This window comes from Ovis aries, chromosome 19 (assembly GCF_016772045.2).
Source record: "Ovis aries strain OAR_USU_Benz2616 breed Rambouillet chromosome 19, ARS-UI_Ramb_v3.0, whole genome shotgun sequence".
NCBI lineage: Eukaryota > Metazoa > Chordata > Mammalia > Artiodactyla > Bovidae > Ovis > Ovis aries.
The window spans coordinates 50,004,422-50,030,214 of NC_056072.1; the positions used below are offsets into that span (position 1 = coordinate 50,004,422).

Consider the following 25,793-nt stretch of genomic DNA (forward strand, 5'->3'; position numbering starts at 1 on the left):
GAATCTCCCCTCTGGGGCCCACAAGCCATCGGGCCTGGACTGAGGGATGGGAGTGTTTGTCTTGAATACCAAGGGGCCAGGGTCCTCTGAGTAGGAGCTGGAGGCCAGAGGGCAGGACCCTACTGCATCACTCATGGGGTCAAGTGGGAGAGGACACTGGGGATCAGAGCCTCTCCCCAACCACGAGCCGCTCTGTTCCTCCCCGGGTGTGGTGGACCCTGTGGAGCGTGCCCTCGGACCTTGGTCATGGGCTGCGCAAGGGAAACTCAACGGTGAAGGCCCAGCCCGACCCAGGGTCGCTCTGTGACCTCAGGCAGACTGCTCACCATCTCTGTGCCTGGGCATCCTCAACCGAGGACACACCAAGCGTGCTGTTGATGGTGACAGGTACACCTGATGTGTTGCTGGCCTGGGGGTGGTGGTGGTCAAGCCTGGATGCAGCAGGTGACCAGTTCAGGGTGAGTCATCGTTACCATTAATAAAACTTCACTCAGTTCCATGCGAGGCCCTAAAGAGCCAGGCTCAGTTCTGTCTTCAGAAGCCTCAGTTCAGTCTCTCAGTCATGTCCAACTCTGCGACCCCATGAACCACAGCACACCAGGCCTCCCTGTCCATCACCAACTCCCGGAGTTTACTCAAACTCATGTCCATTGAGTCGGTGATGCCATCCAACCATCTCATCCTCTGTCATCCCCTTTTCCTCCTGCCTTCAATCTTTCCCAGCATCAGGACTTCCTAAAGGGGCAGGATCCACGAAATCCATAAAATAAGAATCTCTGGGCAGTGAGGATTCAGGCCCAGAGGGTAGCCAAAGGGTTTCTGTGCCTCCTCCAGGAAGCCCTCCCTGATATGCTAAGTTCCCACAGCTCTGAGCTTCCCCGAAGCACCGCAACTACTCCTGCCCTCCCTGTTCTGCCTGGTGATGTGTCAGTTTTCCCTTCTGGACCGTGGAAGGCAGGGCTGGCTCTGCCACGTCTCCGCACATCAGCATGATCTGGCACCAGGCGTACTGGGTAACAAAGTGCAGGATATACAGACAGCTGTGCTCAGAGGCACAGGGGCCTCAGTGGAGGAGGCCACAGGTACCAGCGCTGAATGATGCGCCAGGCTTGTGTGGACGGAAGGCTTGGAGATCACTGCTGGGAAGGGGCTCGGGAAGCCAGGACAAGGACAATGGTGGTGGGTCTGGGTGGGCAGGGGTGGGCCGTGGGCACCTCCTACTGGGCCCTGAGCAAGCTGGGAGCAAAGCTGCATCAGCGAGGCACTGTCTCTTGTGGCATTTGATCCTGGGCTGGGGAGGGCCTTCCTCTTGGCGCTGGGGTGACACTGGTTTGTAGCGAGTAGAGTGTCAGTGAGTTTGGCTGCAGCGCCTAGGTCCTCAAACATCTTGGGGATCCCCCTGCCATCCGGTGGGCTGGAAATGTGACTGAACTGAAGTCCGAGGAGTCCCATGGGGATGCCACTTGGGTCACTCTGTGCAGGCTTCACCTTTCCTGTGGGTGGGGGAAGGGCCCACAAGGCAAGCTGGAGAATGTGTGGGGCTAAGGAGTCCCTGAGGGGTCTGGCAGGATGTCCAGGGAACCCCTGAGCCACCCTGGCCCCAGGGAGCGCTGGGGACCGAGAAGCCTCTGGGCTGGACACATATCTTCCTCAGCCTCTGACCGCCCTGTGCTCTGTCCCTCAGAGATTGGCTGATGCTGCAGAGAATTTCCAGAAAGCTCACCGCTGGCAGGACAACATCAAGGTAAGAACTGTGGTGGCCTCCCCAGGCCCTGGGACCTGTCCACCCCCAGCAAGGGTGGATGTGAATGCAGGGGAGAAGGGCAGGGAGGCTGCGCTCACCCACTGGCAGGGCACCAAGGGGTCCATGGTGTGGAGCCAGGAACCTTTGCCCAGTGTTCAGCAAGCATTTGAGGTTTGCGAATACACTGACGTGGGAGGGCTGCCGGGGGAAAGGGACCCTATCCCCTTCCCAGACTTCCCTTCCAGAAGGCCCCCAGGCTGGGATCGGGGACCAGGCTGTCTTAGCCGGGAAGTCCTCTCCTTTCACCGGCAGAGCCCAGAGTAAGTAGAGGCAGGAGATGCTGGGAGCAGGGCTCTGCTTGGGGACAGAGGTCCAGAATGTGGGGGAGGGGAGGAATGCCTCACTGACCCCCAGCCTCATATATCCAGGCAGCGTGTTTGATTTGGGGTAGGCTGGAGACATCTTTTGTGTCAAAGGATCACAGTAAACCTGAAGAGAGACCGAGGCAGGGTTCTTCCCAGGTTCAAGAAACCAACCCCCCCATGCCAAGCATGACCAAGCTTTGAGGGACCAGAGCAGTTGGCAGGGCTCGCTGTGTCCTCCACAGCCGCTCGGGACTGTGGCCACGCTTCCCAGTGGTCTCTGTGCTCAATGCAGGGAGAGGCACCGAGAGCTGGCCCCTGGGACCCAGGGGCCGATAGCGGGTGGGAGAGGCCCTGACTCACTGCAGCACTGAAGCGGGTGCCTCTAGGAAGTGGGAGGGACTGTTATTCCTGCTTCACTGAGAGAACCCTGAGGTGCAGAGTGGTTGACCTACCTGAGGTTGCCTGTTGGAGGCAGAGTCGCAGCCAGCCTGTCAGATGCTAGGGGGGCTCGTGTCTGTGATGTAGACCCTGTAAACCTGCTCCTTCTCCCAGTCCCCATCCCCCCGGTCACCCTGAGCCCCCACCATAGCACTCTTCCTTTGCTCCCCGGGGGGTGCTGGGTGCCACCCTCAGGGAGCCCACATGGGGTTGGAGGTAACTAGCAGATGATTGTCTACAGTGAACACGAATATCAGCCAGTGATTCCCTGGACCCTCCTCCCTCCCTGGGACCTGGGAGCTGGCCTTTTTCCCATTCCAGCACTACAAACCCAACCCTGGGCCACCATGCCTCCTCAGCCTCTTGATCAGAAATATGCACAACAACAGTCACTTTGCACTCCCTGGCCACTTGTACCTGCCCCCACCTGCAAATATCAGCACCCTGGCGACTCCCAACAAGGCCCAGCTTGAGCCTGCACCCAAGACCCCAGGATCTGGCTGTCCCTGCCTCTCATCAACCTGCCTCCTCCCTCCCCTCCTCCTGTACTCCAGCTACACCCAACACCTAACTCCAGCCCCTTCCTGATCTCCCCACCCACTCAGTTCCTCCCTCCCTCCCGGAAGCTCAGCTTGTCCTGCATCTTCCCAGTGAGGCTGCTCTGGCTACCCAGCACATCAGCCCCTCCCCCTGCTGGGCCTCCAGAACCCTTGGCTCCTGCTCTGTCCACCCCTTTGTTTATGACGTATCTGCTCCCTCCCCTCCCGGCCCAGGACAGGCATGAAGAGCAGGCACAGAGCAGGGTGAAGGAATTGGGGAATCAGGGACTGGAAGCCCTCAGCCTGGCTTTCTCTCCCTCCTAGTCCAGGCCCAGAACCGGAAGAGGAGAGGGCTGCCTCAGCCCCAAACCCATCTTCTCTTCCTGACTCTGCAGAAAACTCAAGGGTCATCTTACTGGACCTCTGACCCCTGACTCCTGATTTTCAGTCAGTCGAGACAGGAACAGCTTATCCCAGGCCAAAGGGGGCACCCCAGGGGCCTACTGGGAAGCAGAGCCCGGGTCTCAGGGGTGTCCAGGTTCTGAGACGGGTGTTTTTGAGGACCCGTTCCCCGCACACTGGGCAGTCACCCAGCAAGTGCTCGCCCTTTTCTGAGTTTTAGTTTCCCCATTTGGCAAAGGCCCAGCTGGAACTAGGGGCTGTCTGTCAGCTCAGATGTGCTGTGTGAAAGGGTCAGGTCATGGAGGTGCAAGCTGGTGATGGTGTGGGTGCACCTCTGCCCATCCTGGCCGTGGAAGAGGGCTCTGCTGGTCCCTGTCCTGACCTGAGATGCTCCCCACTAGGGCTGTGACCACAGGGCCAGTTGGGCCCAGCCTTGTTGGCCTGATGTTTGTCACCCACCCCCGCCAGTCCATCAGTCTCCCTGTGTGTCCCACAGACAGGGGAGGGTGGTGCCATAGGCGCCCCCTCCTTTCCAGCTGCACCGTCAGGTCCATTCTCCTCCCTAGAAGCGGCAAGCTGCCCAGCTTCCGGGCAGAAAGGCATCAGCCCTAATGCTGGGCCCATTAGCCACTAGGCCAGCCAGCCCTGCCTGGCCTGCCAGGCAGAACTGCCAGGGTAGGAACTGTCCATGCCATGGGGACGTGGGGACTTGAAACTGCTTAAAGGATGGATTTTTGTCCCTTGTAGGCACACCACCCACCCTTGAAACTGTGCCCTTCCCAAAACCTTCAGGAGTGACAGCTAAGGAAGGACCCATATTCCTCCCCAGCACTCAGAAGTGCTCGCAGCCTGTGCTGTGACCCAGCTGGCAAACTCGGGCCCTTTACACAAGCCAGGCCTCCTCCTAAGAAGGTCCTTACCTCCTTCAGAAGGGTAGCACCTCCCACTCCAGTTAACTCCCCAGAGCTCATCTTTCCGGCCACAGCTCTAGGATCGGCCCCCGCTGCCCACAGCACCCGCCTTTGGTGCCCCCATCACGGACGGCTCCCAGTGCAGCTCCCCCAGGCCAGTGGCCCCTAGGGCTCATCTGTCTGCCCTGCCCACGGCTCCTGTTGGCCAGAGGCAACTGAGCCTGACTCAGTGCTGCCCATCACCTGTCCATGTGCCCAACCAGGTGCCCTGTGTGCAGAGTGACCAGAGCCTTGGGCTTCTTACCTCTGAGCGGGGCAGGATGGCACTCAGCAGTTCTGGGCACAGAGGAAACCCTTGACCCGCGGAGCCACACTCGACCCCACTGCATGGCCAGTAGGGTGTGGCCCTGCCTGTGTCAGTGGCACACAGCAGGTCTGCGTGCAGACCTCTGGAAACAGGCAGTGGTGTCCCCCCTCCCACTCACACGCAGGCACACACAATCGCACCATTGACACCAGCCCACGGTCTTGCAGGATCCTGCAGTCTGCAAAGTCAAAGAGAACGTGTGGAGGGAAGTGCCCCCCATGTTCCTCTCCCTGGTCCCAGGTCATGACCCCACACTCCTGGCCGCAGCAGGGGTAGAGAGCCTGTAGCCACAGCCCTGGCCGCAGCCCTTGGACACCAGGGCCCTTGTTAGCAGGCGGCCCCTCCCATGGCCCCTGCAGACAGGCAGCAGGTGCTTTGGTGCACATAACACTTAGGGTAGATGGAGATGGCCCGCCTGGCGGACATTGTGCCTGGTGCCAGGGCCTCACTGTGCCAGCATTATCCGCCATCTAAACGGTCACCAGGGAGGAGCCGGGCCAGGGCATGGGTCAGTGGTGGGCAGGAGAGGCCATTGGTCCCAGGGCCTCAGTGCCAGCCCCAGGGCCTGCAGGAGACAAAGCCCTGCCCTTGGAAGTGTGATGGAGGAAGTAGTCCTGCCCTGGGGAGTCTGATGGGAGAGACGTAGCCCTTCTCTGGGGAGTCTGATGGGAGAGGCAGCACTGCCTGGGTACTCGAAGGGAAGGCTGTGAAGGCTGGGCTGGGCCAAGGAGCCGGCTGGACAGGACAGGTGGCTCCCCGGCCTGAGGTCTGCCCCAGCCATCGGACCTGACGCCTGCCTCTCTGCCAAGCCGGCGACAGACGGCTCTCTCGGAAAACAGTCCACTTGGCTGAGCTGAGCTGGCCGTAAGCCAGGGCAGAAAGGCCAGGCGTCCTTGCTGGTGCAGCCGGGGAGCTGGCCTGGGTCCTGCATGGGGGCCAGGCGAGCAAGCGGCAGTCGGGTCCGACCAAGCCATGGCAGCCGCCTTCCATGGCACCAAACGTAGGTGTCAACTGCTATTCCCCGTGCGCACCCCACCCTCACTTCCTCGCCCTCTGCCCTCCTGCCAGCATCCCTCGTGCTCTCTCTCAGAGAGCGTGTGTGTTGTGTGTATACAAGAGCTGTGTGGGCCCCCAGCCCCACCCCTCACGTGTCGTGTATGCACAGAACGACTCCTGCAGGGAGACGTGTGTGAATTCAGAGGGGTGATCCCCAACTCCCTGCCCGGTTTCAGCAGAATGGCCCCTAAAATAGCAAGCAATGAAGGGAGTGTCAAAGGTGTCAACCCTGGACATCAAGGACACGTGTCTCACCCCAGCCAGGGGGTTTCTTCCGTATTAAGGCCCTTCCTGGGGCTGTGGAGTTGTCAGCACAAGGGAGCCCACTCATGGGTCGAGTTGGCCCGAACCCCTGGAGAGGCCTTGCTCCCTGTCCTCTTATCATGATAATTCTTATTTTACAAGTGGAAAACCAAAACCCCAAGGTGGAGCCTCATGGAGGCTGAAGGGTTTAACAGGCATCCTTGCCTTATCAGTGAGATGGAAGTGACCCCAAGGAGTCCTCATGGGGCCACGGAGACTTGTAAGGCTTCAGCCTCAGTCCCCACTCACTGTTCAGGATCCCAGAGCTCACATGTTCGGGCCCGGCCAGGAGGCCAGGACCCTTTGCCAGGGCCCCTGCATGTAATCACTAGGTGGTACCGCCTCCTCATTGTGTATCAGAGGCGGGGGCACCTGCAAGCCAAAGCAGACACAGAGGCTTTCCAGGGACCGACCCTAATGACCCTGTCTCGCCACATCCCCACTTCCACATCACATCAGACATAGTGACCGCAGCTGGTTTACAATGTATTTTCACACATGTGACCTTGCCTGCCACCATCCAAAGCTAATGCCATTCTCTACCAAGGAAGGGGCATGGGCTGGCCCTCTCAAGGTGGGAGAGGTAGGGAGGAGTCCTGCCCACGTGTATCCGAGCCCTTGGGGGACGAAGTGTTGTATTAGTCTCTCGGTTGTGTCCGACTCTTTGAGACCCCATGGACTGTAGCCTGCCAGGCTTCTCTCTGTCCGTGGAATTCTCCAGGTAGGAATACTGGAGTGGGTTGCCATTTCCTTCTCCAGAGGGACAAAGACTGCATACAGATTCCTGAGCCTCACAGACCGCCTGGAGGGGGGCTAGAATCCTTCTGTGTGACACATTCCCCCCGTGTCACTGATGCCACCAGCATCTCATCCTGCACTGAGACCAGGACAGAGAGACAAAGGGAGCCGCTGGAGCAGCTGCAGGGATGGCCCAGGTGAACGCCAGAATCCCAGGGACCTTCCCAGGTCAGGCAGGACCCAGGCCCGGCCTGTGAGGGGATCCCCGAGGAGGGTCCCTGAGAGGGTCCCTGTGGAGGCCTGCAGCCACCAACCCCCACCCACGCCCTTTCCTGCCCTTGCAGAAGGTTTGCCTAAAAAGTTGGTGAGCGAAGCCACGTGTTCTAATCTGCAGTCCTCCCGCTGTGCCTGCCTGTCTTCATTACGGAGGGAAAGAGCATCCGAGCCCTGTTTATAACCCCCTTTTAGATAACAAATCACATTTTCTTTTCGCCAGCGAGTGTGTTGAATTGATATTTTTCCCCTCGGTTTAATGGGTTTGTGTGTTCAGGAATGATCTTCATCAACCGAAACTCCTTATTGTGTTTGATGTAATGTCAGCTTTCATTACGCACTTCGGTCAGAGCCGGGCCCAGGGAAAGGCCGAGCACCCTGGAGCCTGGGCCCCAGCCCTTGCCCCTACCCTGGGCCTACCTGAGCTCCAGTCTTCCTGGACTGGTGGGTGGGCAGGTACGGGATGGGTTGGAGATGAGTCGAGAAGGCAGGATGGAGCCAGGGCGCAACTCCTTTTTTCCTCCCTGCCTTAGTGTCCTCTTCTGTGTAATGGGGTCATGGGGCTGTCGGGAGAATCCTATACTGCAGTGTGTGTGAGGCCCTGTTAGACACAGCAGATGCCTCACAGGACTGAAACTTCAGTCTTTCAGTCGTCAGGAGGTTGTGATCTTACCCAGGCGTGGTGCCAGGTGTGTAGTCAATGTTCCAGAATGTTCAAACTATGCCCATAGGTCCAGCCAGTGCCCGGCACCCCAGACCTCTGATAGGAAACAACCCATACAAGCCTGAGTACCAGCCATCTCAAGCCTCACACCCAGCACCTGGACAGTCACCAAGGCTAAGCTCCTCCCTGAAGCCCGAGGAACCTGAGCCCAGAGAGGGAATAGCATAGCCCTGAGGTCACGCAGCACATGGGACCCAGCCAGATCCGGGCAAGGGGTAGCCCATCATGGAGTAAGTGCTGGCTCGGTGTTTTACAGCCAGACCTCTGGGAGCAGACTCGGTCATCATTCCCACTTGCAGACCACAAAGAAACAGGCTCCCTGGCGAACAAGGGCCCACTACGGCCATGCTGCAGGTTCCTGCTGAGGAACTCCAGGGGAGGGCGGCTCAGACCGTGGCCCTAGCTTGAGCCCTGCCCTCGGGTCATCGAGGCAGGGGTGGGGTGGCCCATCCTGAGCGGTGGCACCTGATGGCACCAGATTCACCTTCTGGCGGCCTCTGTCAGCCGTGCTCAGTTCTGATTAAAGATCATTAAACATGAAATTAGCCCGTTTGTGTTACGGGTCCCTGGGGTGGCCGGTGATTATGACGTGCAGATGGCCGAGAACCCCGGCAGCGGGCAGGAGGGCCAGGCCAGGACGGGCGGCGCTAGCAAAGGCAGGCAAGGCAGGGAGGCAGGCGCGGGGGCCGGGCTTTGTTTTCTCCTGCTCCTGTTGTGTAAACCCCCTTGCATTTCACAACAAATCACAGATAATTAATAAGTACATGCCCGTAATGAGCAGGCTTTTTAATAGAAGAAATTGGAAGATGCGCTGTCGAGTCATTTCACTCTGTCCCAGTCTCGCTCTATTTTTCTGTCTTCTCCGCTTTCCCCTTGGTTACTGCTTCGGCCAGAGTCTCCATGGACAGGCCGACAGGCCGGCTGTCAGCCTACCTCCCAGCAGGGCTGCAAGGCAGAGACCCTGGTCCTGGACTCAGGGAGCCCTGGGGGATCCCACCCCAACCCCGGGGTACCACATCCTCCTGGTGCCTGTGAGGGCCCCTGAGGATGGTCTAGCTGGGGTAGGGGTCAGGCCTCCCCAGCCTGACTCATCCAGCCCTCCCTGGATGGCAGCTCTGAATGGGGGAGAGGGTGGTGTCTGCCTCACCCCCAAGGGATCTAAGGGGGCCATTCCAGCCAGGCCTCAGAGCTGGGGGTCCTGGCTGCACCTCAGGAGACCATGACTGTTGAGGCCTCTCTCTCCCATCAGGAGGAGGACATCGTGTACTATGATGCCAAAGCCGATGCTGAGCTGGTGAGTGCCCCAACCCTTGCTGGGGGGAGGGGAGGAGCTTCCAGAGCCACGCCCCCTTCTTCTGAGACCTGCAGCCTGAGCTGGCAGAAGAGTGTTAGGACTCAGCATTCTGAGTCTGGCCTTGCAGGGCTATGGTCCCACAGCCCCCCACCCTACACCTCTCACCACTCCCTAGAGATCCTGACTCCTCCAGGCTGTATCTGTGCAGCACCAAGGGGCACAGCTTCACTGCACAGTGTGGGGCGGGCCCAGCCCATCCCTGGGCAGGATGGTGAGGCCCATGGACCTTCTCCCCTTGGTCAGATCAGGTGCCTCGTCGGGAGGGCAGAGGGCTGCTGCGTGCTGGGAGAACATAGGGAGAGAGGGAGCAGGTGGGGAGGGCTTCCTGGAGGTGTGGCAGGCAGGGCCGGGTGCTGGTGAGTTTCAGGTCAGTGCAGGTCCCTTTGCTGTGCTGAGGGGACCGTGGCTTCAGTGTGCGGACCACCGCACAGCCAGGCCCCACCATCAGCGCTGGCCCCGGGCTAAGTCATCTCGCCTCGTCCCACCCCACCTTAGAGGCAGTCTGCAGCCTGTTCTTCAGATGAAGGAGAGGGCTCTGGCTCCTCAGGGGCCACCATCTCTGAAGTGGTGGCCCTGGGACTGGCCGGAGAGCCTGGAGCTACATGGCTCTTCCACCTCCACCTCCCTGACTGTTCACGTCTGCTTGGGCAACCCTGTGACAGAGAGAAGTCCCTGTCACCAGAGGACTCACATGAAAGATGTGTGACCATTTGAGGTGTGAGGGGGCCTACAGAGGAGCCCAGAGCGTCTGAGGGTGCAGGCACATGGAACAGACTGTTTGGTGAACCTGTCTAGGCCCAAATTCATCTGCCTGCCTTGAGGCAAAAGCAGTTGAACCCCACTCTCTCCTCTGTAAATGAAAGTGTTACAACACTGTCTCTGGGGTCACCTGTGCTGGCTGGTGCAGGAGACCCCACGTCTAGACTCCCACTCCCGGGCCTGTCAGCCCTGGGGGGTTGCCTGGGAGCCCCCAGGATGTATCTGATAGCACCAAGAGGTGGGCAGGCAGGAAGGGATTCCTGCAGAGGGTCTGTGGGTGCCAGGCCAGCTTCGGTGAGCCTTCAGGAGGGCAGGCGGGCAGGGGGCCTGAGAAGGCAGAGTGAGTGGGCTAAAGCAGGTGTGCTTCCCCCTTGGCTGAGCCTCCGTGGCTCCCAGAGAAGTAGCTAAAATTATAGCTGGAATCTGAAATTCAAATGAAGAACAAACCTTTAATTAGACCCTGAATCTAATTCCTTACCCCCCTCAGCAGCGGGCTGTAATTTTAGCAATCAGTGCATTAAATATAAACCAGGAGACTGCAGTTGCCCACCATACAAAAGCCCCTGGGCGTGGGGGCAGCACTGAGCGGCTCCTGGGCCTCTGGTGCCCAACCTCCTGCCTGGATTCCCTGTTCCCTGCAGCCCCCAACCCCTACGTCTGTATCACTGGCCCCCTGCCCCCAGCCCCTCGGACATCTTCTCGTGGGAGGGAAGGCTAGGGATTGCCCAGGGAGGGGGATTCACCCCAGGGCGGGACTGGGCCAGGGTCAGTTAGGCAAAAATCCCAGCCCTCCCAGCCCCGGTATAAATATCAGCACGCACACATCCCCAACTCTCCTGCCTGTTGTGTTGTTTTGTTTTTTTAATCTTTGCCAGAGGTACAGTTAGAGATCTTTCTAGACCATTTACTTTTAAATTACCAGCCAGAAGGTGGGGGTAGGGGGGAAAGAAGGAAGGAAAAAGTTCGCCAGCTGATAGCTTATCAGAACAGAATCCAAATGTCACATTAGTTGGGAAAGTTGGGAGATTAAATTTTCCAGCGCCCTTCATCTGCCGCTGACATTTCAGGGGCTTTCTTCTCCCGCGCTCCCCCTCCTCCCAGCAGAATGTGAGTCGCTCATGCCTCGGCTCCCCGGCTCTGGCCTCTGTGCTCAGCAGTTGCCTCTGCCCCGGCTTCTGGGGGTCTCCCCTAGGGTGGGCTGAGGTGGGCAGCAGGATGGCACCCTGGGTAAGGGGCAATGGGAAGGCAGCAGATGGCTTGTGTTTTGCCATACAGAATCCACTCTTGAAGAAATGAAAAGAGTGTTTGTGCAGGAGGCCCTTCCGGCCAGCCCGCCCCACTGCATGCCCCCATCCAGGCAGTAATTCATTCCCCAGACCTGAGGGTGAACCCACAGCACTCCCCAGGTGGGGAGGGCACAAGTGGCCTGGTGGGGAACATAAGGGGCGTGCCCAGGATCCAGCCAGCAAGTGAACAAGCGTGGGGTTGGCCATCACATGAGATCCACCTGGGAGAGCAAGAGCTCAGCCTGGTGCTGGGGGTGGTCACGGGCGGGGTGGGGGGCGTTGCTGAGGGGCAGTGCGGGAACCTGTGTCTGGTTCAGCTGCTTGCGCTCCCTCCCCCCAGGTCACAGAGCTCCCCAGCTCTGCACCCCCGCCTTGCCTGGGTCTCACTCATCTCCCTTTGCCTCCCCATCTGGCTTTCCCCATCTTCCCCTTCACTCTGTACTTCCATCTTCCCTTCCCCCTTGCACACCTGCACCCGTGCCTGCCCACCGCCGCCGCCCCCCCTCGGCTGCGGCATCAACACTGTAGTCACAGACCCACTCCCGCCAGCCTGTGGTGGGCGGGGGCACACGGCGCATGCCCAGCCTGCCCAGCGGAGAGATGCTGTAATTGGCACCTGTCACACGGCGGCAGCTCATTTTAGAAAGTCAACGGGGGCCTTGCTAGTCCTGCTGCTAGCAGGCGCCACACACCCCTCCTTCTGGAGGTTACAGGGCCTCCATGCTACCCATGCTCGAGCCCAGCTCTCCCCCCAGGACTCCCCCCACTCTAGCTCAGCCCCTGGAGCCACCGCACTGCAGGGGGTGGTGCCCCCTCCCCCGCAGGTGGAGCTAGGGCCCTCTCCCTGGCGCCAACGGAATTTCATGCAGGGGGTGGATGGGGCCAAGTTGCAGGGTGTCCTTGGAAGCCGGGGGGCGGGGTGTCTTCAGCCCTCTCCTCCTCTCTGCCTCCAAGATTCGCCTCCTTTGCTGATCATTGGTTTTCAGGGATGAGGGGAAGGGCTTGGTTTGCTTTTCGTTTTGGAATTCAGGTTTAGCGAATATGGCGATGGTGGGTGGGATGTGTGGGGCAGGTGGGAGTCATGGGCCTTCCGGGCAAGGGGTCCATTCCCCAGGTCACACTGTCTGGGTGTCTCTCCGTCTCTCTTTGTCTCTGAGTGCAGTAGTCTCTGATTTCAAGATGTCCCATCTCCCAGATTCTGGCCCCTCTGCCTACAGCCCTATCCAACCCCACTCCACCATCTTCCAGCCCTGACACGGCCATGGTTGTCCGGGTTGGGGTGGGGGGTCCTCTCTGCAGGACGACCCTGAGAGTGAGGATGTGGAAAGGGGGTCCAAGGCCAGCACCCTCCGGCTGGACTTCGTTGAGGACTCAAACTTCAAGAACAAGGTCAACTATTCATACACGGCCGTGCAGATCCCCACGGACATCTACAAAGGCTGTGAGTGCGCTGCGTGATCGGGAGCTGCCCTCCCCACCCATCGTAGGGGCACAGCCCACTGCCTGGGCACTGCCAGGTCCCAGGTGCTAAGTCAGTGCCATCCACCTTCAGCCCCCTACACCCAAGGTCACACGTGCTCGCCTCTCAGAGCCACCCACACACAGGCACCAGGCCACTCTCAGGCACAGCCTCACATTGCCTCTCAGCAGGATATGCAACGCTGAGCCTCTCCCCCTTGTGCAGGCGTGGTCTCCTGCCTATACCCACGTGCCCACACAAATGCGTGCACATAACTGTTTCCCCCACATGCTGGGCCAAGTCCCCACTGTCCCCACAGGAGCTCCTCCCCCTGCCCTTGCCCATTCCCTGGCCCCAGGCAGGAAGGGTGGAGGAGCTACCGCAGCAGATGGACACAGGGGTTGGGAGGACAAGGAGCAACTTCTCATTCACAGACATGGACCCTGTAACACCCCCATCATCCTCCTTGGTGGGTGGGGCGGGGCGGGGTAGAGATAGAGGTCAGGGGATTAGATAAAGGGTGGTTGAGATTCCCAGCTCCAGGGACAGTGTATCTTGGCATAATGTGGAGACCAGTTCACTACAGCAAAAAGGATTCAAGTCAGACACAAGGATGACCTTGCTGAAGAACTTGGGAGGTGCAGGGAGGAGAGGCCAAGAGTCAGACACTGACTGGGGACCTCTGGCTGCAGGGTTGGAGGCTCTGGGGTCTCTTGGTCCTGACATAATTCTGGGGACACCCACAGGGTAGCCTCAGAATTCAAGGGTCCCACGGGTGGAGGTTCTTGAAGCAAAGGTTTCCGAGCTTCTGAGTAATCTTCAGAAACCCTGGGAATCCTCCAGGGTTCTCAGGGAGGCCCCCTCCACCTTTAGGGTCAGCCAGGCCATCTGGGCAGCCTCAGGCAGGAGTGAGGGTGGATGTCCCCCCACCCCCGCCAAGGACCGCCCACAGGCCACCTGCCTGAGCCAGTCGAGGGGCACTATCGCAGGCAGGCACGCTAATTAAAACAGGAGCCACACCGCCCTCCCCAGTCACCCCTCGCTACCCACACAAATTACATTTTATATGTTTTTTATTTACTGTGTCACTTTTAATTAAATCTGTAATCGCCTGCCTGAGGGGGCATGGTCCCCGTTTCCCAGCTCAGCGTGATCTAAGAGTGTGGGCACGTGAGTGTGAGTGTGTATGCACAGGGCTGAGTAGCATGCCCTTTCCAGGTGGGGGGCTGACTGTAGTGTGTGCACAAGTGTGTCTCACAGTGAATGCCTGAGCAGGCAGGTGGTCATGGATACCTGCTGGGACAGCCCAGCCAGGTCCCCTCTCGGTCCTTGACCTGAGTCAGGGACACCCCTCTGCCAGCAGCTAGCGAGGCTCCCAGGGTGATCTGTCTGCCCTAAGCCTCTCATTGTGCAGATGGAGGAAACTGAGGTCCAGTGAGGGGTGGGACCTGCCAGGCAGACTCTCCCAGGGCAGACAGTACAGTGTGAAACATTGGAGAGTCTGACTTCATTTTTTCCTTAGAGAGAAAAATAGAAATTGTACAACTCACTAAGTTTCTAAATTAGGAACGAGACCATAACATACTGTTCAATAGGCACAACCAATGCTAGAAATGTATTTTGTTTTCACATTACGGTCAGTTAAGAGAAGCCTCGGGGCCAGAGAGAAGGGAGAGAGCGCTGAAGGGGGCAGACAGCAGACAGACAGCAGAGGCTCCACAGATTGTGAGCAGAGGGAAGAATGCCCTGAAATATGCTGGCGCCCCCTAGGCCGTGAGAGTTGGACCATCAAGAAGGCTGAGCACCGAAGAACTGAGGCTTTCAAACTTTGGAACTGCGGTGCTGGAGAAGATTCTTGAGAGTTGCTTGGACTGCAAGGAGATCAAACCAGTCGTTCCTAAAGGAGATCAACCCTGAATATTCACTGGAAGGACTGAAGCTAAAACCGAACCTCCAGTACTTTGGCCACCTGATGGGAAGAGCTGACTCACTGGGAAAGACCTCAATGCTGGGAAGGATTGAAGGCAGGAGGAGAACGGGGCAACAGAGGATGAGATAGTTGGATGGCATCATTGACTCAATGGATATGAGTACGAGCAAGCTCCAGGAGATGGTGAAGGACAGGGAACTCTGGGGTGCTGTAGTCCATGGGCTTGCAAAGAGTCAGACATGACTGAACAACAACCTAGGCTGTGGGCTGACCCTGGAGCATTTGCTTTTTTTTTTTTTTTTTTGGTCCGTGTGGCATGCAGAGATCTTAGTTCCCTGACCAAGGATCAAGCCTGTGTCCCCTACAGTGGGAACTCAGACGTGTTAACCCCTGGACAACCAGAGAAGTCTGCATTTGTATCTTTAAATCCCAGCTTTGGGAATTCCCTGGCAGTCCAGTGCTTAGGGCTCCATCATTCCACTGCAGGGGGCACGGGGTCCATTCCCAGTTGGGGAACTAAGGTCCCACATGCCGTGCAGCATGGCCAAAAACTTAAGATCAAACAAAATATAAATCACAGCTCTTCATCTGTTCTAAGTGTTTCTTGAGAGAAGCAAGCATGCTAAGTCACTTTGCCACCCTATGGACTTTAGCCCGCCAGTCTCCTCTGCCTATGGGATTCTCTAGGCAAGAATACTGGAGTGTGCTGCCATACCTCCTCCAGGGGATCTTCCTGACCCAGGGATCGAACCTGTGGCTTCTGCATGACAGGCTGATTCTTTACCACTGAGCCACCGGGGAAGCCTCTTGAGAGAAGAGCAGAGCCTTTGGAAGACGTTCTCTGGTTCTCGTCTGGGGCATGCATCTTCAGGGAGAGGGGATGGTGTCAGGGCTCCACCAGGGGAGAAAGGAGGTGGGAGAAGTTAGAGGAAGAAATAGCCCCCGGGGGGGCTGCGGGGGGACAGAGGCCTGACAGTAGCAGGCCTGCTGTTTTTCCTGAGTGTCCCACATGCAGGGTCAGGTACGACGCACATGTGAGGACATGGGCTACTTGCCTACACTGGGCAGATTTGGGACTGTCCTGAGTTGAGGGGAGTGGGGCATACTGTAAGCCATCCTGAGTCTCTGCCTAGGTTGAGGGATCTACAGATGGAGCCCATCCGTCTGAGAGAAGCCTTACTCTGTGAGTGCGTATGGGGGGAGGGTCTGGCCACCCCTGCACACCAGTCGCATGTGCAGCCACAGTGGCCGGAGGAGACGGAGGGTGGGGTAACCTGCTGGGGGAGGTGGAAGCAGGACTCATGGGCAGAGTGCTGGGCAGGCATGAGCGTGTGCGCCCCTGAGCCCATGGCCACACTCAGGCTGCTGGGCAGGTATGAGCGTGTGTGCCCCTGAGCCCATGGCCACACTCAGGCTGCTGGGCAGGTATGAGCGTGTGCGCCCCTGAGCCCATGGCCACACTCAGGCTGCTGGGCAGATGGGTTTAGGGCTGAGGAGGCGACACGTGTCGCTGGAAACACAGAGGTGAGATGTAGGTATGCCTGGTGCATATAGCTGCATGCAGTGTGCAAGGGCAGGCTGTGTGTGTGTGTGTGTGTGTGTGTGTGTGTGTGTGTAAGCGCACGTGCCAGTGCTGGAGCAGGATCAGGGCACAGCCCCTGCCCCTCCAAGAGCCCCCGCCCCCACCCCTGCCTGTTCCTGGCCCTAGTTGATTAATCATGGAGCTGAGTGGCTTCCAGCTTATCAGGTACCTTAATAGCTGAATAATTCCAGCCCCATCATCGGGCCCTTAATTGCTTTCTTGTGGCTGCAGCCCGGAGTACATGCTGAGTGGGTGAGCTCCCAAGGGGCCAGCAGCAAGATCCCAGCAGCAGGCCGGACAGGCGTTCAGGCTCAGAGCTCCCTGCCGCCTGGGTGGCCCCTCGGCAGGGGCCACAGGCCCCAGGTCCCCTGCCTGGTCATGTGGGGCCCTGGCTGAGGGCAGACTGAGCTGTTTCTTCAGAGAGGATGAGGACCAGGATGTCTTCGTGGAGGAGCTGGTGCAGCCCCAGCTGAGCCCTGGGGAGTGAGGGAGTCCCGAGGAGGCAGAGAAGTTTCTGAGTGGGAGGCACGAGTGGGTGTTGTCATGAGGTTCAGCAGGGGAACCGCTGAAGCACTTCCCACCCCAGCCCCCTGCTTCCCCCTCAGCCACCGTCATCCTCAATGAACTCAACTGGACGGAGGCCCTGGAGAATGTGTTCATGGAGAACCGCAGGCAGGACCCCACCCTCCTGTGGCAGGTCTTCGGCAGCGCCACGGGAGTCACTCGCTACTATCCAGGTGGGCGCCAGCCCATCTCCCCAGTCCACTCAGCACCCCACCCCCCTCCACCTCCCTGTCCCCTCATCCTGGGTGCATGGGAGGAGATGGTCACCTTGTCCATTGTGGGGTGGCCTGGCCCACTGCTGCAAGGCCTGCTACCGGGGCCAGGCACTTCCCTGCCAGCACCCCCCCAGTCATCTCCTTTTCTCCCGCAGCTACGCCGTGGCGAGCCCCCAAGAAAATCGACCTGTACGATGTCCGAAGGAGACCCTGGTAAGCGAGCAGGGAAGGGCTGCGCAGGGACACCCCCTCAGCTCGCCTGCCCGCTCCCCTCCCTCCCAGTATCCAGGCCTCCAAGCAGGGCGCAGCCAGCTCTATCCAATTTTCATTTCACACATCGTTGCCACTGGAAAATGGATCCCATCACCCAGGCAGGCCTCCCAGCTGCCTCTGCCTTCATCCACTGCCTGGCTCTCCACCCTCTCGGGACTGAGGGATTGGGCCCATGGGGGTTCCCAAGGGGGATGTGTCCTCTGCAGGGTTGGACAGCCTCTGCCGTACCCCATGAGAGCCCTAGACACCCTTACCCCCTCCCTGCCTCTCCTGCCATACTTCACGGCCTCGTCCCCTGCCACTTGTTCAGCCCCCTTCGCAGCTATGACTCTCTGCCCTTGGCTCCTCAACCAGGGCCAGGGGAAATGACAAGACACTGAAGCCATGGAACACGCCTCCTGTCCACTCTCTGGATCATGTGCTCTCCTCTCCTTGGGGTTGTTCATGTTTTGGGGGCCAGGTCACTCATGCCACGGGCAAGGACTGTTTCATTAAGTGTGCTATCCATAGTGCCAGGAACCCTGTCTGGCCCAGGCCATGGACACACCAGAGAAACATGTTGAATCAGTATGGGGGTGAAGGAAGACCACCCCCCAAGGTCCCAGTAAGGCTGGCCCTAACTGAGGCTTCTCCTGGGCAGGTATATCCAGGGGGCCTCGTCGCCCAAGGACATGGTCATCATCGTGGATGTGTGAGTGAGCGGCACTGGCCAGTGGGGCGGGGGCAGGGCTGGGGACTGGAATCTGCTGCTGGGGAACATCTTGGGGGAGCACTACCAGGCACCTCCGTGACCTGCCCCCCCACAGGAGTGGCAGTGTGAGTGGCTTAACCCTGAAGCTGATGAAGACGTCAGTCTGTGAGATGCTTGACACCCTCTCTGATGACGACTATGTCAACGTGGCCTCGGTGAGTGCCAGGGGCCAGGAACAGGTCCCTCCCTCCCGGCCCATGCAACCTCTTCCTTCCGAGGGCCAGCCTGAGGCCACTCACCACCGTCTCGGTCCCTGCAGTTCAATGAAAAGGCGCAGCCTGTGTCATGCTTCACACACCTGGTGCAGGCCAACGTGCGCAACAAGAAAGTGTTCAAGGAAGCTGTGCAGGGCATGGTGGCCAAGGGCACCACGGGATACAAGGCCGGCTTTGAGTACGCCTTCGACCAGCTGCAGAACGTGAGCCCCCTGGGTGGGTGAGTGGGTGGCCAGGGACTGGCAGCGGCCTAAGCTTGGTGACACCAGGAAAATCAAGACAGATGGCCTTGTTAACATCCAGAAGGCAGGTTGGGCAGACAGCACCGTCTGCTGTGGGCAGGGGAGGTGCAGAGGGCAGGCCTACCCTGGGGAAAGAGACCCCCCCTGGACTGGGGAGGGGCCCAGAGCTGACCTTCCCCACGTCTCCTCCTGCCCAGTCCAACATCACTCGTGCCAACTGCAATAAGATGATCATGATGTTCACGGATGGCGGCGAGGACCGCGTGCAGGACGTCTTTGAGAAGTACAACTGGCCCAACCGGACGGTGAGGCTCAGCCCTGGCAGGAGCTGCCCTGATCTGGCCCAGTCCAAGGGAGGGGCTGTCCACTGGTGGCCACGGCAGTAACCTCAAGCCCCAAACAGGTGCGCGTGTTCACTTTCTCCGTGGGGCAGCACAACTATGACGTCACACCGCTGCAGTGGATGGCCTGCACCAACAAAGGTACCTCATCCGGCGTCCCTGCCACAGGCCCGGCCTGCCGTGTCCCACCATCCGTTGGGTTGGTTGTCCACCTGTCCTTCCATACGTTCAGCTTTCCCCTCCTTGTTCATCCACTGCTTGTCTTTCCATATGTGTGACTGTCTGTCTGTCTCTGTGGCTACCTTGTCCATCTGACTCAGCATCTGACTGTCCACTGTCCACGTGTCCCCCACTTGTCTGCTCCTGGGTCTGTTTGCTGATCAGTCCCATCTCTCCACACAATTGGGCCTCACCCACTGGTAGACTCTGAATGTCACCAGCATCCTAGAATGAGGGCCTTCAGGCCTCAGGCTCCTCCTTTCATCCCAGTTTTGCTTCCTTACACCCCCGCTCTCACAGCCCCTCCCATGTTGTCGCAGGGTAATGGCAGGGGGGCACTAAAGGGACGTGAGTTCAGGGGAAATGACACCAAAAAAAGGGAACCTGAGAGATAAGTCAGGGCTGCAGACACACTCCCAGGGTACCGGGACCCTGTGCCATGCTCCCAAGCACCACCACCCAGGCCCACCCCTGTCTCCCCTGCCCTCGCAGGTTACTATTTTGAGATCCCTTCCATCGGTGCCATCCGCATCAACACGCAGGTAAGACTGGGGTGGGCCAGCCCTCCTCGCAGCCCCTTTTCTTTGCTTGGTTGGGACGTTGGAAAGATGGGCTGCTGTGTGATGCGAGCGCCCCCTGGTGGCTGATTGACACATGGGGAGTTAGAACCGGGAGGATCCAGTGGGAGGGGCAGACCATGACTCCACCCCTGCCTCGCTCCCTCCCCAGGAATATCTTGACGTATTGGGCAGGCCCATGGTGCTGGCGGGCAAGGAGGCCAAGCAGGTGCAATGGACTAATGTGTACGAGGATGCACTGGTAAGGCCTCAGGGCAAGGACGGGTCGGGGGATGTGGCCACAGGGTCAAGTCCCTGAGGGTCCCCTGATGGTGGTAAACCAAACAAATGAGAAAGCGAGGTGGCCTGTCCCTGCAGCGCCCCCTGCTCTGAACACTCAGGGTAAGGGCATGGCTGCCCACAGGAGTCTGACCCATACTTTTCCTCTCCTTTCAGGGGCTGGGGATGGTGGTGACAGGGACCCTCCCTGTTTTCAACCTGACACAAGATGGCCCTGGGGAAAAGAAGGTGAGGCCTGGGGAGGGTTGGGCAGGCCCGTAGCGGGTCTGAGATGGAGGAAGGACAGGAGGCTGCAGACCGGATCGGGGTGGCCACTTGTGAGAGCAGCTTGAGGTCATGGATGTGCGCAGTTGGGCAAGGTGACCCCTTCCCATGGAACTGAGCCCACTGCAGACCCCTGCCTCTGCTTCCAGAACCAGCTGATCCTGGGCGTGATGGGCATCGATGTGGCTCTGAATGACATCAAGAGGCTGACTCCCAACTACACAGTGAGTGTAGTTCCCTCTCTGTCTCCCTGCTCTCCCTCTCTTGTGGACGTAAGCCAGGCTCAGCAGCGGCCGATGGGGACTCCCACAGCTCCGTGGAGTCCTCTGAGTTCAGGCAGTCAGGGAAGGCTTCCAGAGGAGATGACCTTGGGCCTGGAGCTGGAATGGGTAAACTTTCTGTAAAGGGCCATACTATGAGTATTTTAGGCTCTGCCAACCGAAATACTCATACTCAATTCTGCTGCTGTATTGAGAAAACAACCGGAGACAAAACATAAATAAATGGGTATGGCTATGTTCCAATATAGTTTTGTTTGTGGATACTGGAATTTGAATTTCAGATCATTTTTACATGTCATAAATACAAATTCCTCGTTTTCAGTCATTTGAAAATGTAAAAACCATTCTTGGCTCACAGCACTACAGTAACAGGCAGCCGGCCAGATGTGGTCCCTGGGCCCTAGTTTGCCGACCCCTAGTCTATCACCTAGGCAGGAGTGTTCCAGATAGAAAGGAGGGGAAGGCAAGCCTTGGAGGCAGAGGGAACTCTCTGGACAAAGGCTTGAAGGTGAAAATCAGAATCACAGCCAGGGAAGGGGCTAGATCACAGTGGCTGGCCCAGGGCCTATGGCAAAGGGAGTTTTGGATTTGGTTGTGAAAGTGTTGGGAGATGCATGTCAGCATGCTGAAAGGTGAGCCACATGAAGGCTCTGGGTCGCTGGCCTCCATGTGCAGTGAGAAAACTGCCTCAGAGAGGTAAGGTGTGAGTCTAGAACCCTGCTTTTCTTTCCCTTCCACCTGGAAGGGACGCCTCAGGGAGTCCAAAGAAACACTTGTTCCCCTGTGTTCTACCAAGATGGGGAACAGGAAGAGACTTCAGTGGGGAGGGGAGGGGAGGGCAGCACAAGGGAGTGCCTTGTGGGGCCAGTGGTGGTGGGGAGGTCCCACTGATCATGAGAGCCAGGGGGAGGAGCTGAGGAGGCCAGATGGCATTCAGGTCCCACAGAGCTGGCCAGTGTGGGTAAGGGCTGCTGTATGAGGGGCACCAGCCTGCTGGGCTTGGCTTGACTGGTAGGCTTGGGGCCGCATGGCATGTGGGGCCCCTGGCCGAGGCAGGCAAATGGCAACCCCCCAGCAGCATGGAAGGCAGGATGAGGAAGAGCCTGGAGACCGGGAAATCCCTACCCAGCCCTCCAGGCCCTAAGCTCCCTATCTATACCCCCAGCTTGGAGCCAACGGCTACGTATTTGCCATTGACCTGAATGGCTACGTATTGCTTCACCCCAACCTCAAGCCCCAGGTGAGCCAGGTGGGGTGGCCTGCAGGGTAAGGGGGGGTGAACACTGTGAGAGCGGGACTCCTGACTTCCTACCCGGCCTCCCCTAGACCACCAACTTCCGGGAGCCTGTGACCCTGGACTTCCTGGATGCAGAGCTGGAGGATGAGAACAAGGAGGAGGTAAGGAGAAGGGAAGGAGAGATGGAGGGGGAAGGAGGGGCACCCAGAGTGGGGAAGGGTCGGGGCTCCGGCCTTCACGTCTCACACCCTTCCAGATCCGCAGGAGCATGATCGACGGCAACAAGGGCCAGAAGCAGATCAGAACCCTGGTCAAGTCCTTGGATGAGGTGAGGTGGCGGAAGGGGGACAGCAGGTCGGGGGTTGGGGGGAGCTCATCTTCCAACCCCCCTACTTCACCCCTGCCTGCTGCCCCAAGTACCTGACTGAGCGTTTTCTCCCAGAGGTACATAGACGAGGTGACACGGAACTATACCTGGGTGCCCATAAGGAGTACCAACTACAGGTGAGCTGGCCGGCTGGGCAGGCGGGGAGGGGCAAGGGGCCCCAAAGCCTGAGCCCTGCTGGGGCTCGCTTCCCCACCCCCATGTGCCCATTCTCCCCAATCCTACTGGGGCTTTCAGCAGCCAAGACTGCTCACTTCTCATCCCCTGGGTGCTCAGTCTCCAAGGGTCTCTCACTGGCCCTTCATGAACCAGCAGTTTCTCCTGGGAGTGCAGGGCAGAGACAGGTCAGAACATCTGACATCTCCCCGCTACCCCACCGCCCTCTACACCCCTCCCTCTCACCTTCCTGGATGTCTGCATCAGCATGTCATCCCTCCGTGGCCATCAGAGCCCCAGAGCCGGTGGGTCAGGCCCAGTCAGTACCCACTGGCTGTGTTCCGCGTGCCTCACGGTCCCCTCCTTCACGCTCCAGTGCCAGCCCACAACTCCCTCACTGTGTCAGTGGCAGCCCTGCTTTTAGCTGACTCTCACATGGCCTGCATCTCTGGGGACTCTGGACCCAGCTCTCATGGGGGTGGCAGCATCCCCACCCCGACAGCCTAGCTCACTGACTGTGTTCTGCCCCTTGTGAGTGTGCTGCTGGCCACATGGGGGAGGCTAGCTGGCCAGGTGCTGTGATGGGGGGAGGCTGCTGGGGTGAGGGGCGGGATGGGGAAACTTGCCTTGGGACTGGGAGTTCGGAGGCCTCCAGGAGAGTCTGGGACTTGGCCGGTCCAGGCCCCTAGACCATGAATGTGGCACAGCACACCAGGGAGAGGCGTCCCTGGTGGTCTCTAAGGCCACAGGGAGGAGGGTGAAGGGTGTGGCCTCCCCTTCCCAGCTGTGACCTCTGCTCCCCACCTCCCCTCCTCCCCAGCCTTGGGCTCGTGCTCCCGCCATACAGTACCTTCTACCTCCAAGCCAACCTCAGCGACCAGATCCTACAGGTCAAGTGTAAGTGGCCTGGCCCCTGCCTGCGCCCTGCACCCTTGCCTCTGCCCCTGCACCCTGGCCGGCCCCAGGCAGCACAGCCAGCCGCTTGTGGCCGGGTGGCCCCTCCTGCCCACTCTGCCCACACCCCCTGAGGCGCCCGCAGGCTGGGGGCACCGGCCATCGGAAAGTCTGTGGAACTCTGCATGCTCGCCTTTTCTCCGATTTGGTTCCAGACCATTCTCTCATGGTTTCCGTTGAGGTTTTTGTTTTTGCTTTCTCCTCCTCCGTGTCTTCCCTCCTGAGCCTGCCTCCCCCACACGCCCCTGGGGGCTGAGTTCTTGGAAGACACACCCTCCTCTCATCTCTCTCGCCCCAGCTCCCCCGCACAGCTCTCTCCCCCAGTGGTACCACCCCCCGGGTCTCCCCGGACTCTGCCCCCCAATTCATCCTCCCTTATCTTCCTCTCACCTCCTCTCCCACCTTCTTCCTCCATCGCCTTCCTGCCTCCCTTCCACTCCGCCTTGCCTCTCCCTCTCTCCTCCCGTTCCTCCATTCCCCTCCCTGAGCCCCCACCCTCTCTCTCTCCCTCTGCTCAGTCCCTCCATTTCTGTCCCCCACATTCCCTCCTCCCCACTCCCCCGTTCAGCCTCTCCCACGCTCTCCTCCCCTTTCCCCTCCTTTGCTCCTTCCTCCCTCCTTCATCCCTGCCTCCCCCACCGTCCCTGCCTTGTGCACTCTTCCTGCCTCCCCGCTCCTCTGCCTGTGGCTCATCCCTGCATGTCCTGCTCACCCTGGGCCTCCCCCAGAGGCCTCCGGGAGCCTGTGGCCCCGCCTGCCCACCGCCTGAGGTCACTGGGAGGGAGGCTGGGGCTCTGGCCCCACAGAGAGCCCCCCGCCCCCCAACCCCGCACCTGCCTGGCCGACTGGGGCTCATCTCCTTTGAGTTTTCTCGCTCTCTCTTTCTCTCTCATGTCGTTTTTTTGCAAGAAGTTTCCTTTCGGTATGATGATGAGACACAATATTTTCATTCAAACAGCCATTGAATAAAATATTGTTTGTGCCCCTCCCCTTCCCCTCCCCCTTTTCGTTTGTTTTTGTGTTTGTGTTGTTTTTGTTTTCCTCGCTTTCTCTCTTGGTGGACTGTCCCAGTGCCAATCAGCAAACTGAAGGGCAAGTATATTCAGAACCAGTGCACCCTCCTCTCCCCACCCCACCCCCTGTCCTCACGGTCCTGCTTGCCCCCCTCCCTGCCCAGGACCAGCCAAACCCCTGCTCTCCAAGGTTCCCTGCCAGCATCCCCTGGGGTCCTCTAGTTCTTGCCTTTCCTTTGATCCCTAAACCTCTGTTAGAGCCAGCAGCCCTTTCCCCTGGGCCCTGCCTGCAGGGTGGTCTCCAGCGTGTTCTAAGAGCTCAGACCCTCTCCTTATCCTCCTGGTTCCCTCTGGGCAGGCCTCTGCTCCCCTCCTCCATTTTCTCCGTCCCTCCAAGACAACTCAACAGTGGGGAGAGGGCTACATGCCTGTCTGCCACCTCCCACCCAGCAGGGCAGGGGGCCTGAGATGTAGGAGGTAGATCAGTCCTCAGGAGGCTTATGTGAGACTTCCTCAGGGAGAGACCTTCTCCTCTGACCTCTCCAGAGTTTGTCTCCAGAAGCCCTCCCAGGGGGAGACAAAAGGCTTCAAAAGCCCCACACCCTGACTCTGGGGCAGAGGCTTAGGCTAGGGCAACAGCCAGGCCACCAGAAGACAAAGGCAGACTGGGCGCTGGCCGAGGTGCTGAAGCCCCTTTGCCTGGTGACTTTGCGGAGGCCTACGGCCCAGCCCTGCCCTGGGGTGTTGGCTGCTCCTGGTGAGAGAGGTCAGGTATGGGGAAGGTGTTCCCCTGGGAAATACAGGCTGACTTGGAGGGCTGGGAACAGAAGAGACCCCCCCCCAAGGGCCAGCAGAGGAGCTTAGAGGGAATCAGGTTGGGGGTGAAGAAAAAGCTTCTGGCATTCAGAGGTACTTAAGCCAGGGAGTTCAGGGAAAAGGTAGGCAGAGAATTCACAGGCCCCAGCAAAGAACAAGAGTACTGAGAGAGGTCAGCACACAAGGGCCTCTGCCTCTGGCGCATGGACAGGCCCTCACACCTAGGCATGGGGCATGGAGAGTCATGGGGAGACATCCTGTCCCCAGTCCCCAAGGGGGAGTAAGGCCTCCCCAGGAAGCCCTAGTGGCCCTGTCCAGCCTAATCCAGCAAAGGGGATCCTGCTGCCCCCACTGGTCTGGGTGGAGGTGGAGGACGTGCCCTGCTCCCACTCGCTTGAGTTGTCTTTTCTGCCCTCCCACACCCCTGCCAGGGACCCCAGCAATGCAGGGCCCTGATAACAATGACAACCATAGCATAGTCGCCCTTCCTGCTCCCGCACCTCTTTTTCTTTCTCCTCCTCCTCCTCTCCCCACTCCCACCCTTCCCTGTCGGCTTGTGTCCAAACCCTGCCTCACAGTCCTATCAGAAAGCAACAGTCCAACCAGTGACTGCCCAGTGCCTTCAGACACCCCAAGTCCAGAATCTTGCAGTGCATTGTGGGAGTATTCTGGATCAGGGAAGACCCCGCTTCTACAAAAGTAAAGCCCTGGGGTAACGGAGAGATCAGAATCTGGATGAAAGGATGTGGAGGTGCGTTGTCCAGCGTGTCAGAGAAGAGA

General features: G+C 59.0%; 1 protein-coding gene across 7 annotated transcripts in view; it reads left to right on the forward strand.

The window, feature by feature from the left end:
* CACNA2D2 (calcium voltage-gated channel auxiliary subunit alpha2delta 2) overlaps nt 1-25,793 on the forward strand; it is a 139,430-nt gene that overhangs the window by 104,574 nt on the left and 9,063 nt on the right. For 4 of the 7 annotated variants that reach the window (XM_042236175.1, XM_060402528.1, XM_042236176.1 and 1 more), the window contains exons 4-22: nt 1,685-1,744; nt 9,110-9,154; nt 12,559-12,700; nt 16,836-16,967; nt 17,165-17,222; nt 17,923-17,973; nt 18,089-18,188; nt 18,293-18,451; nt 18,688-18,795; nt 18,894-18,972; nt 19,543-19,592; nt 19,780-19,869; nt 20,064-20,135; nt 20,321-20,395; nt 21,618-21,692; nt 21,779-21,850; nt 21,946-22,017; nt 22,132-22,193; nt 23,051-23,127. In XM_042236175.1, the coding sequence (XP_042092109.1) occupies nt 1,685-1,744; nt 9,110-9,154; nt 12,559-12,700; nt 16,836-16,967; nt 17,165-17,222; nt 17,923-17,973; nt 18,089-18,188; nt 18,293-18,451; nt 18,688-18,795; nt 18,894-18,972; nt 19,543-19,592; nt 19,780-19,869; nt 20,064-20,135; nt 20,321-20,395; nt 21,618-21,692; nt 21,779-21,850; nt 21,946-22,017; nt 22,132-22,193; nt 23,051-23,127 (1,579 nt within the window). Of the gene's footprint in view, nt 1-1,684; nt 1,745-9,109; nt 9,155-12,558; nt 12,701-16,835; nt 16,968-17,164; nt 17,223-17,922; nt 17,974-18,088; nt 18,189-18,292; nt 18,452-18,687; nt 18,796-18,893; nt 18,973-19,542; nt 19,593-19,779; nt 19,870-20,063; nt 20,136-20,320; nt 20,396-21,617; nt 21,693-21,778; nt 21,851-21,945; nt 22,018-22,131; nt 22,194-23,050; nt 23,128-24,255; nt 24,277-25,793 lie in introns of all 7 variants that reach the window. The other 3 variants (XM_060402525.1, XM_042236172.1, XM_060402526.1) reach the window with 1 other exon arrangement.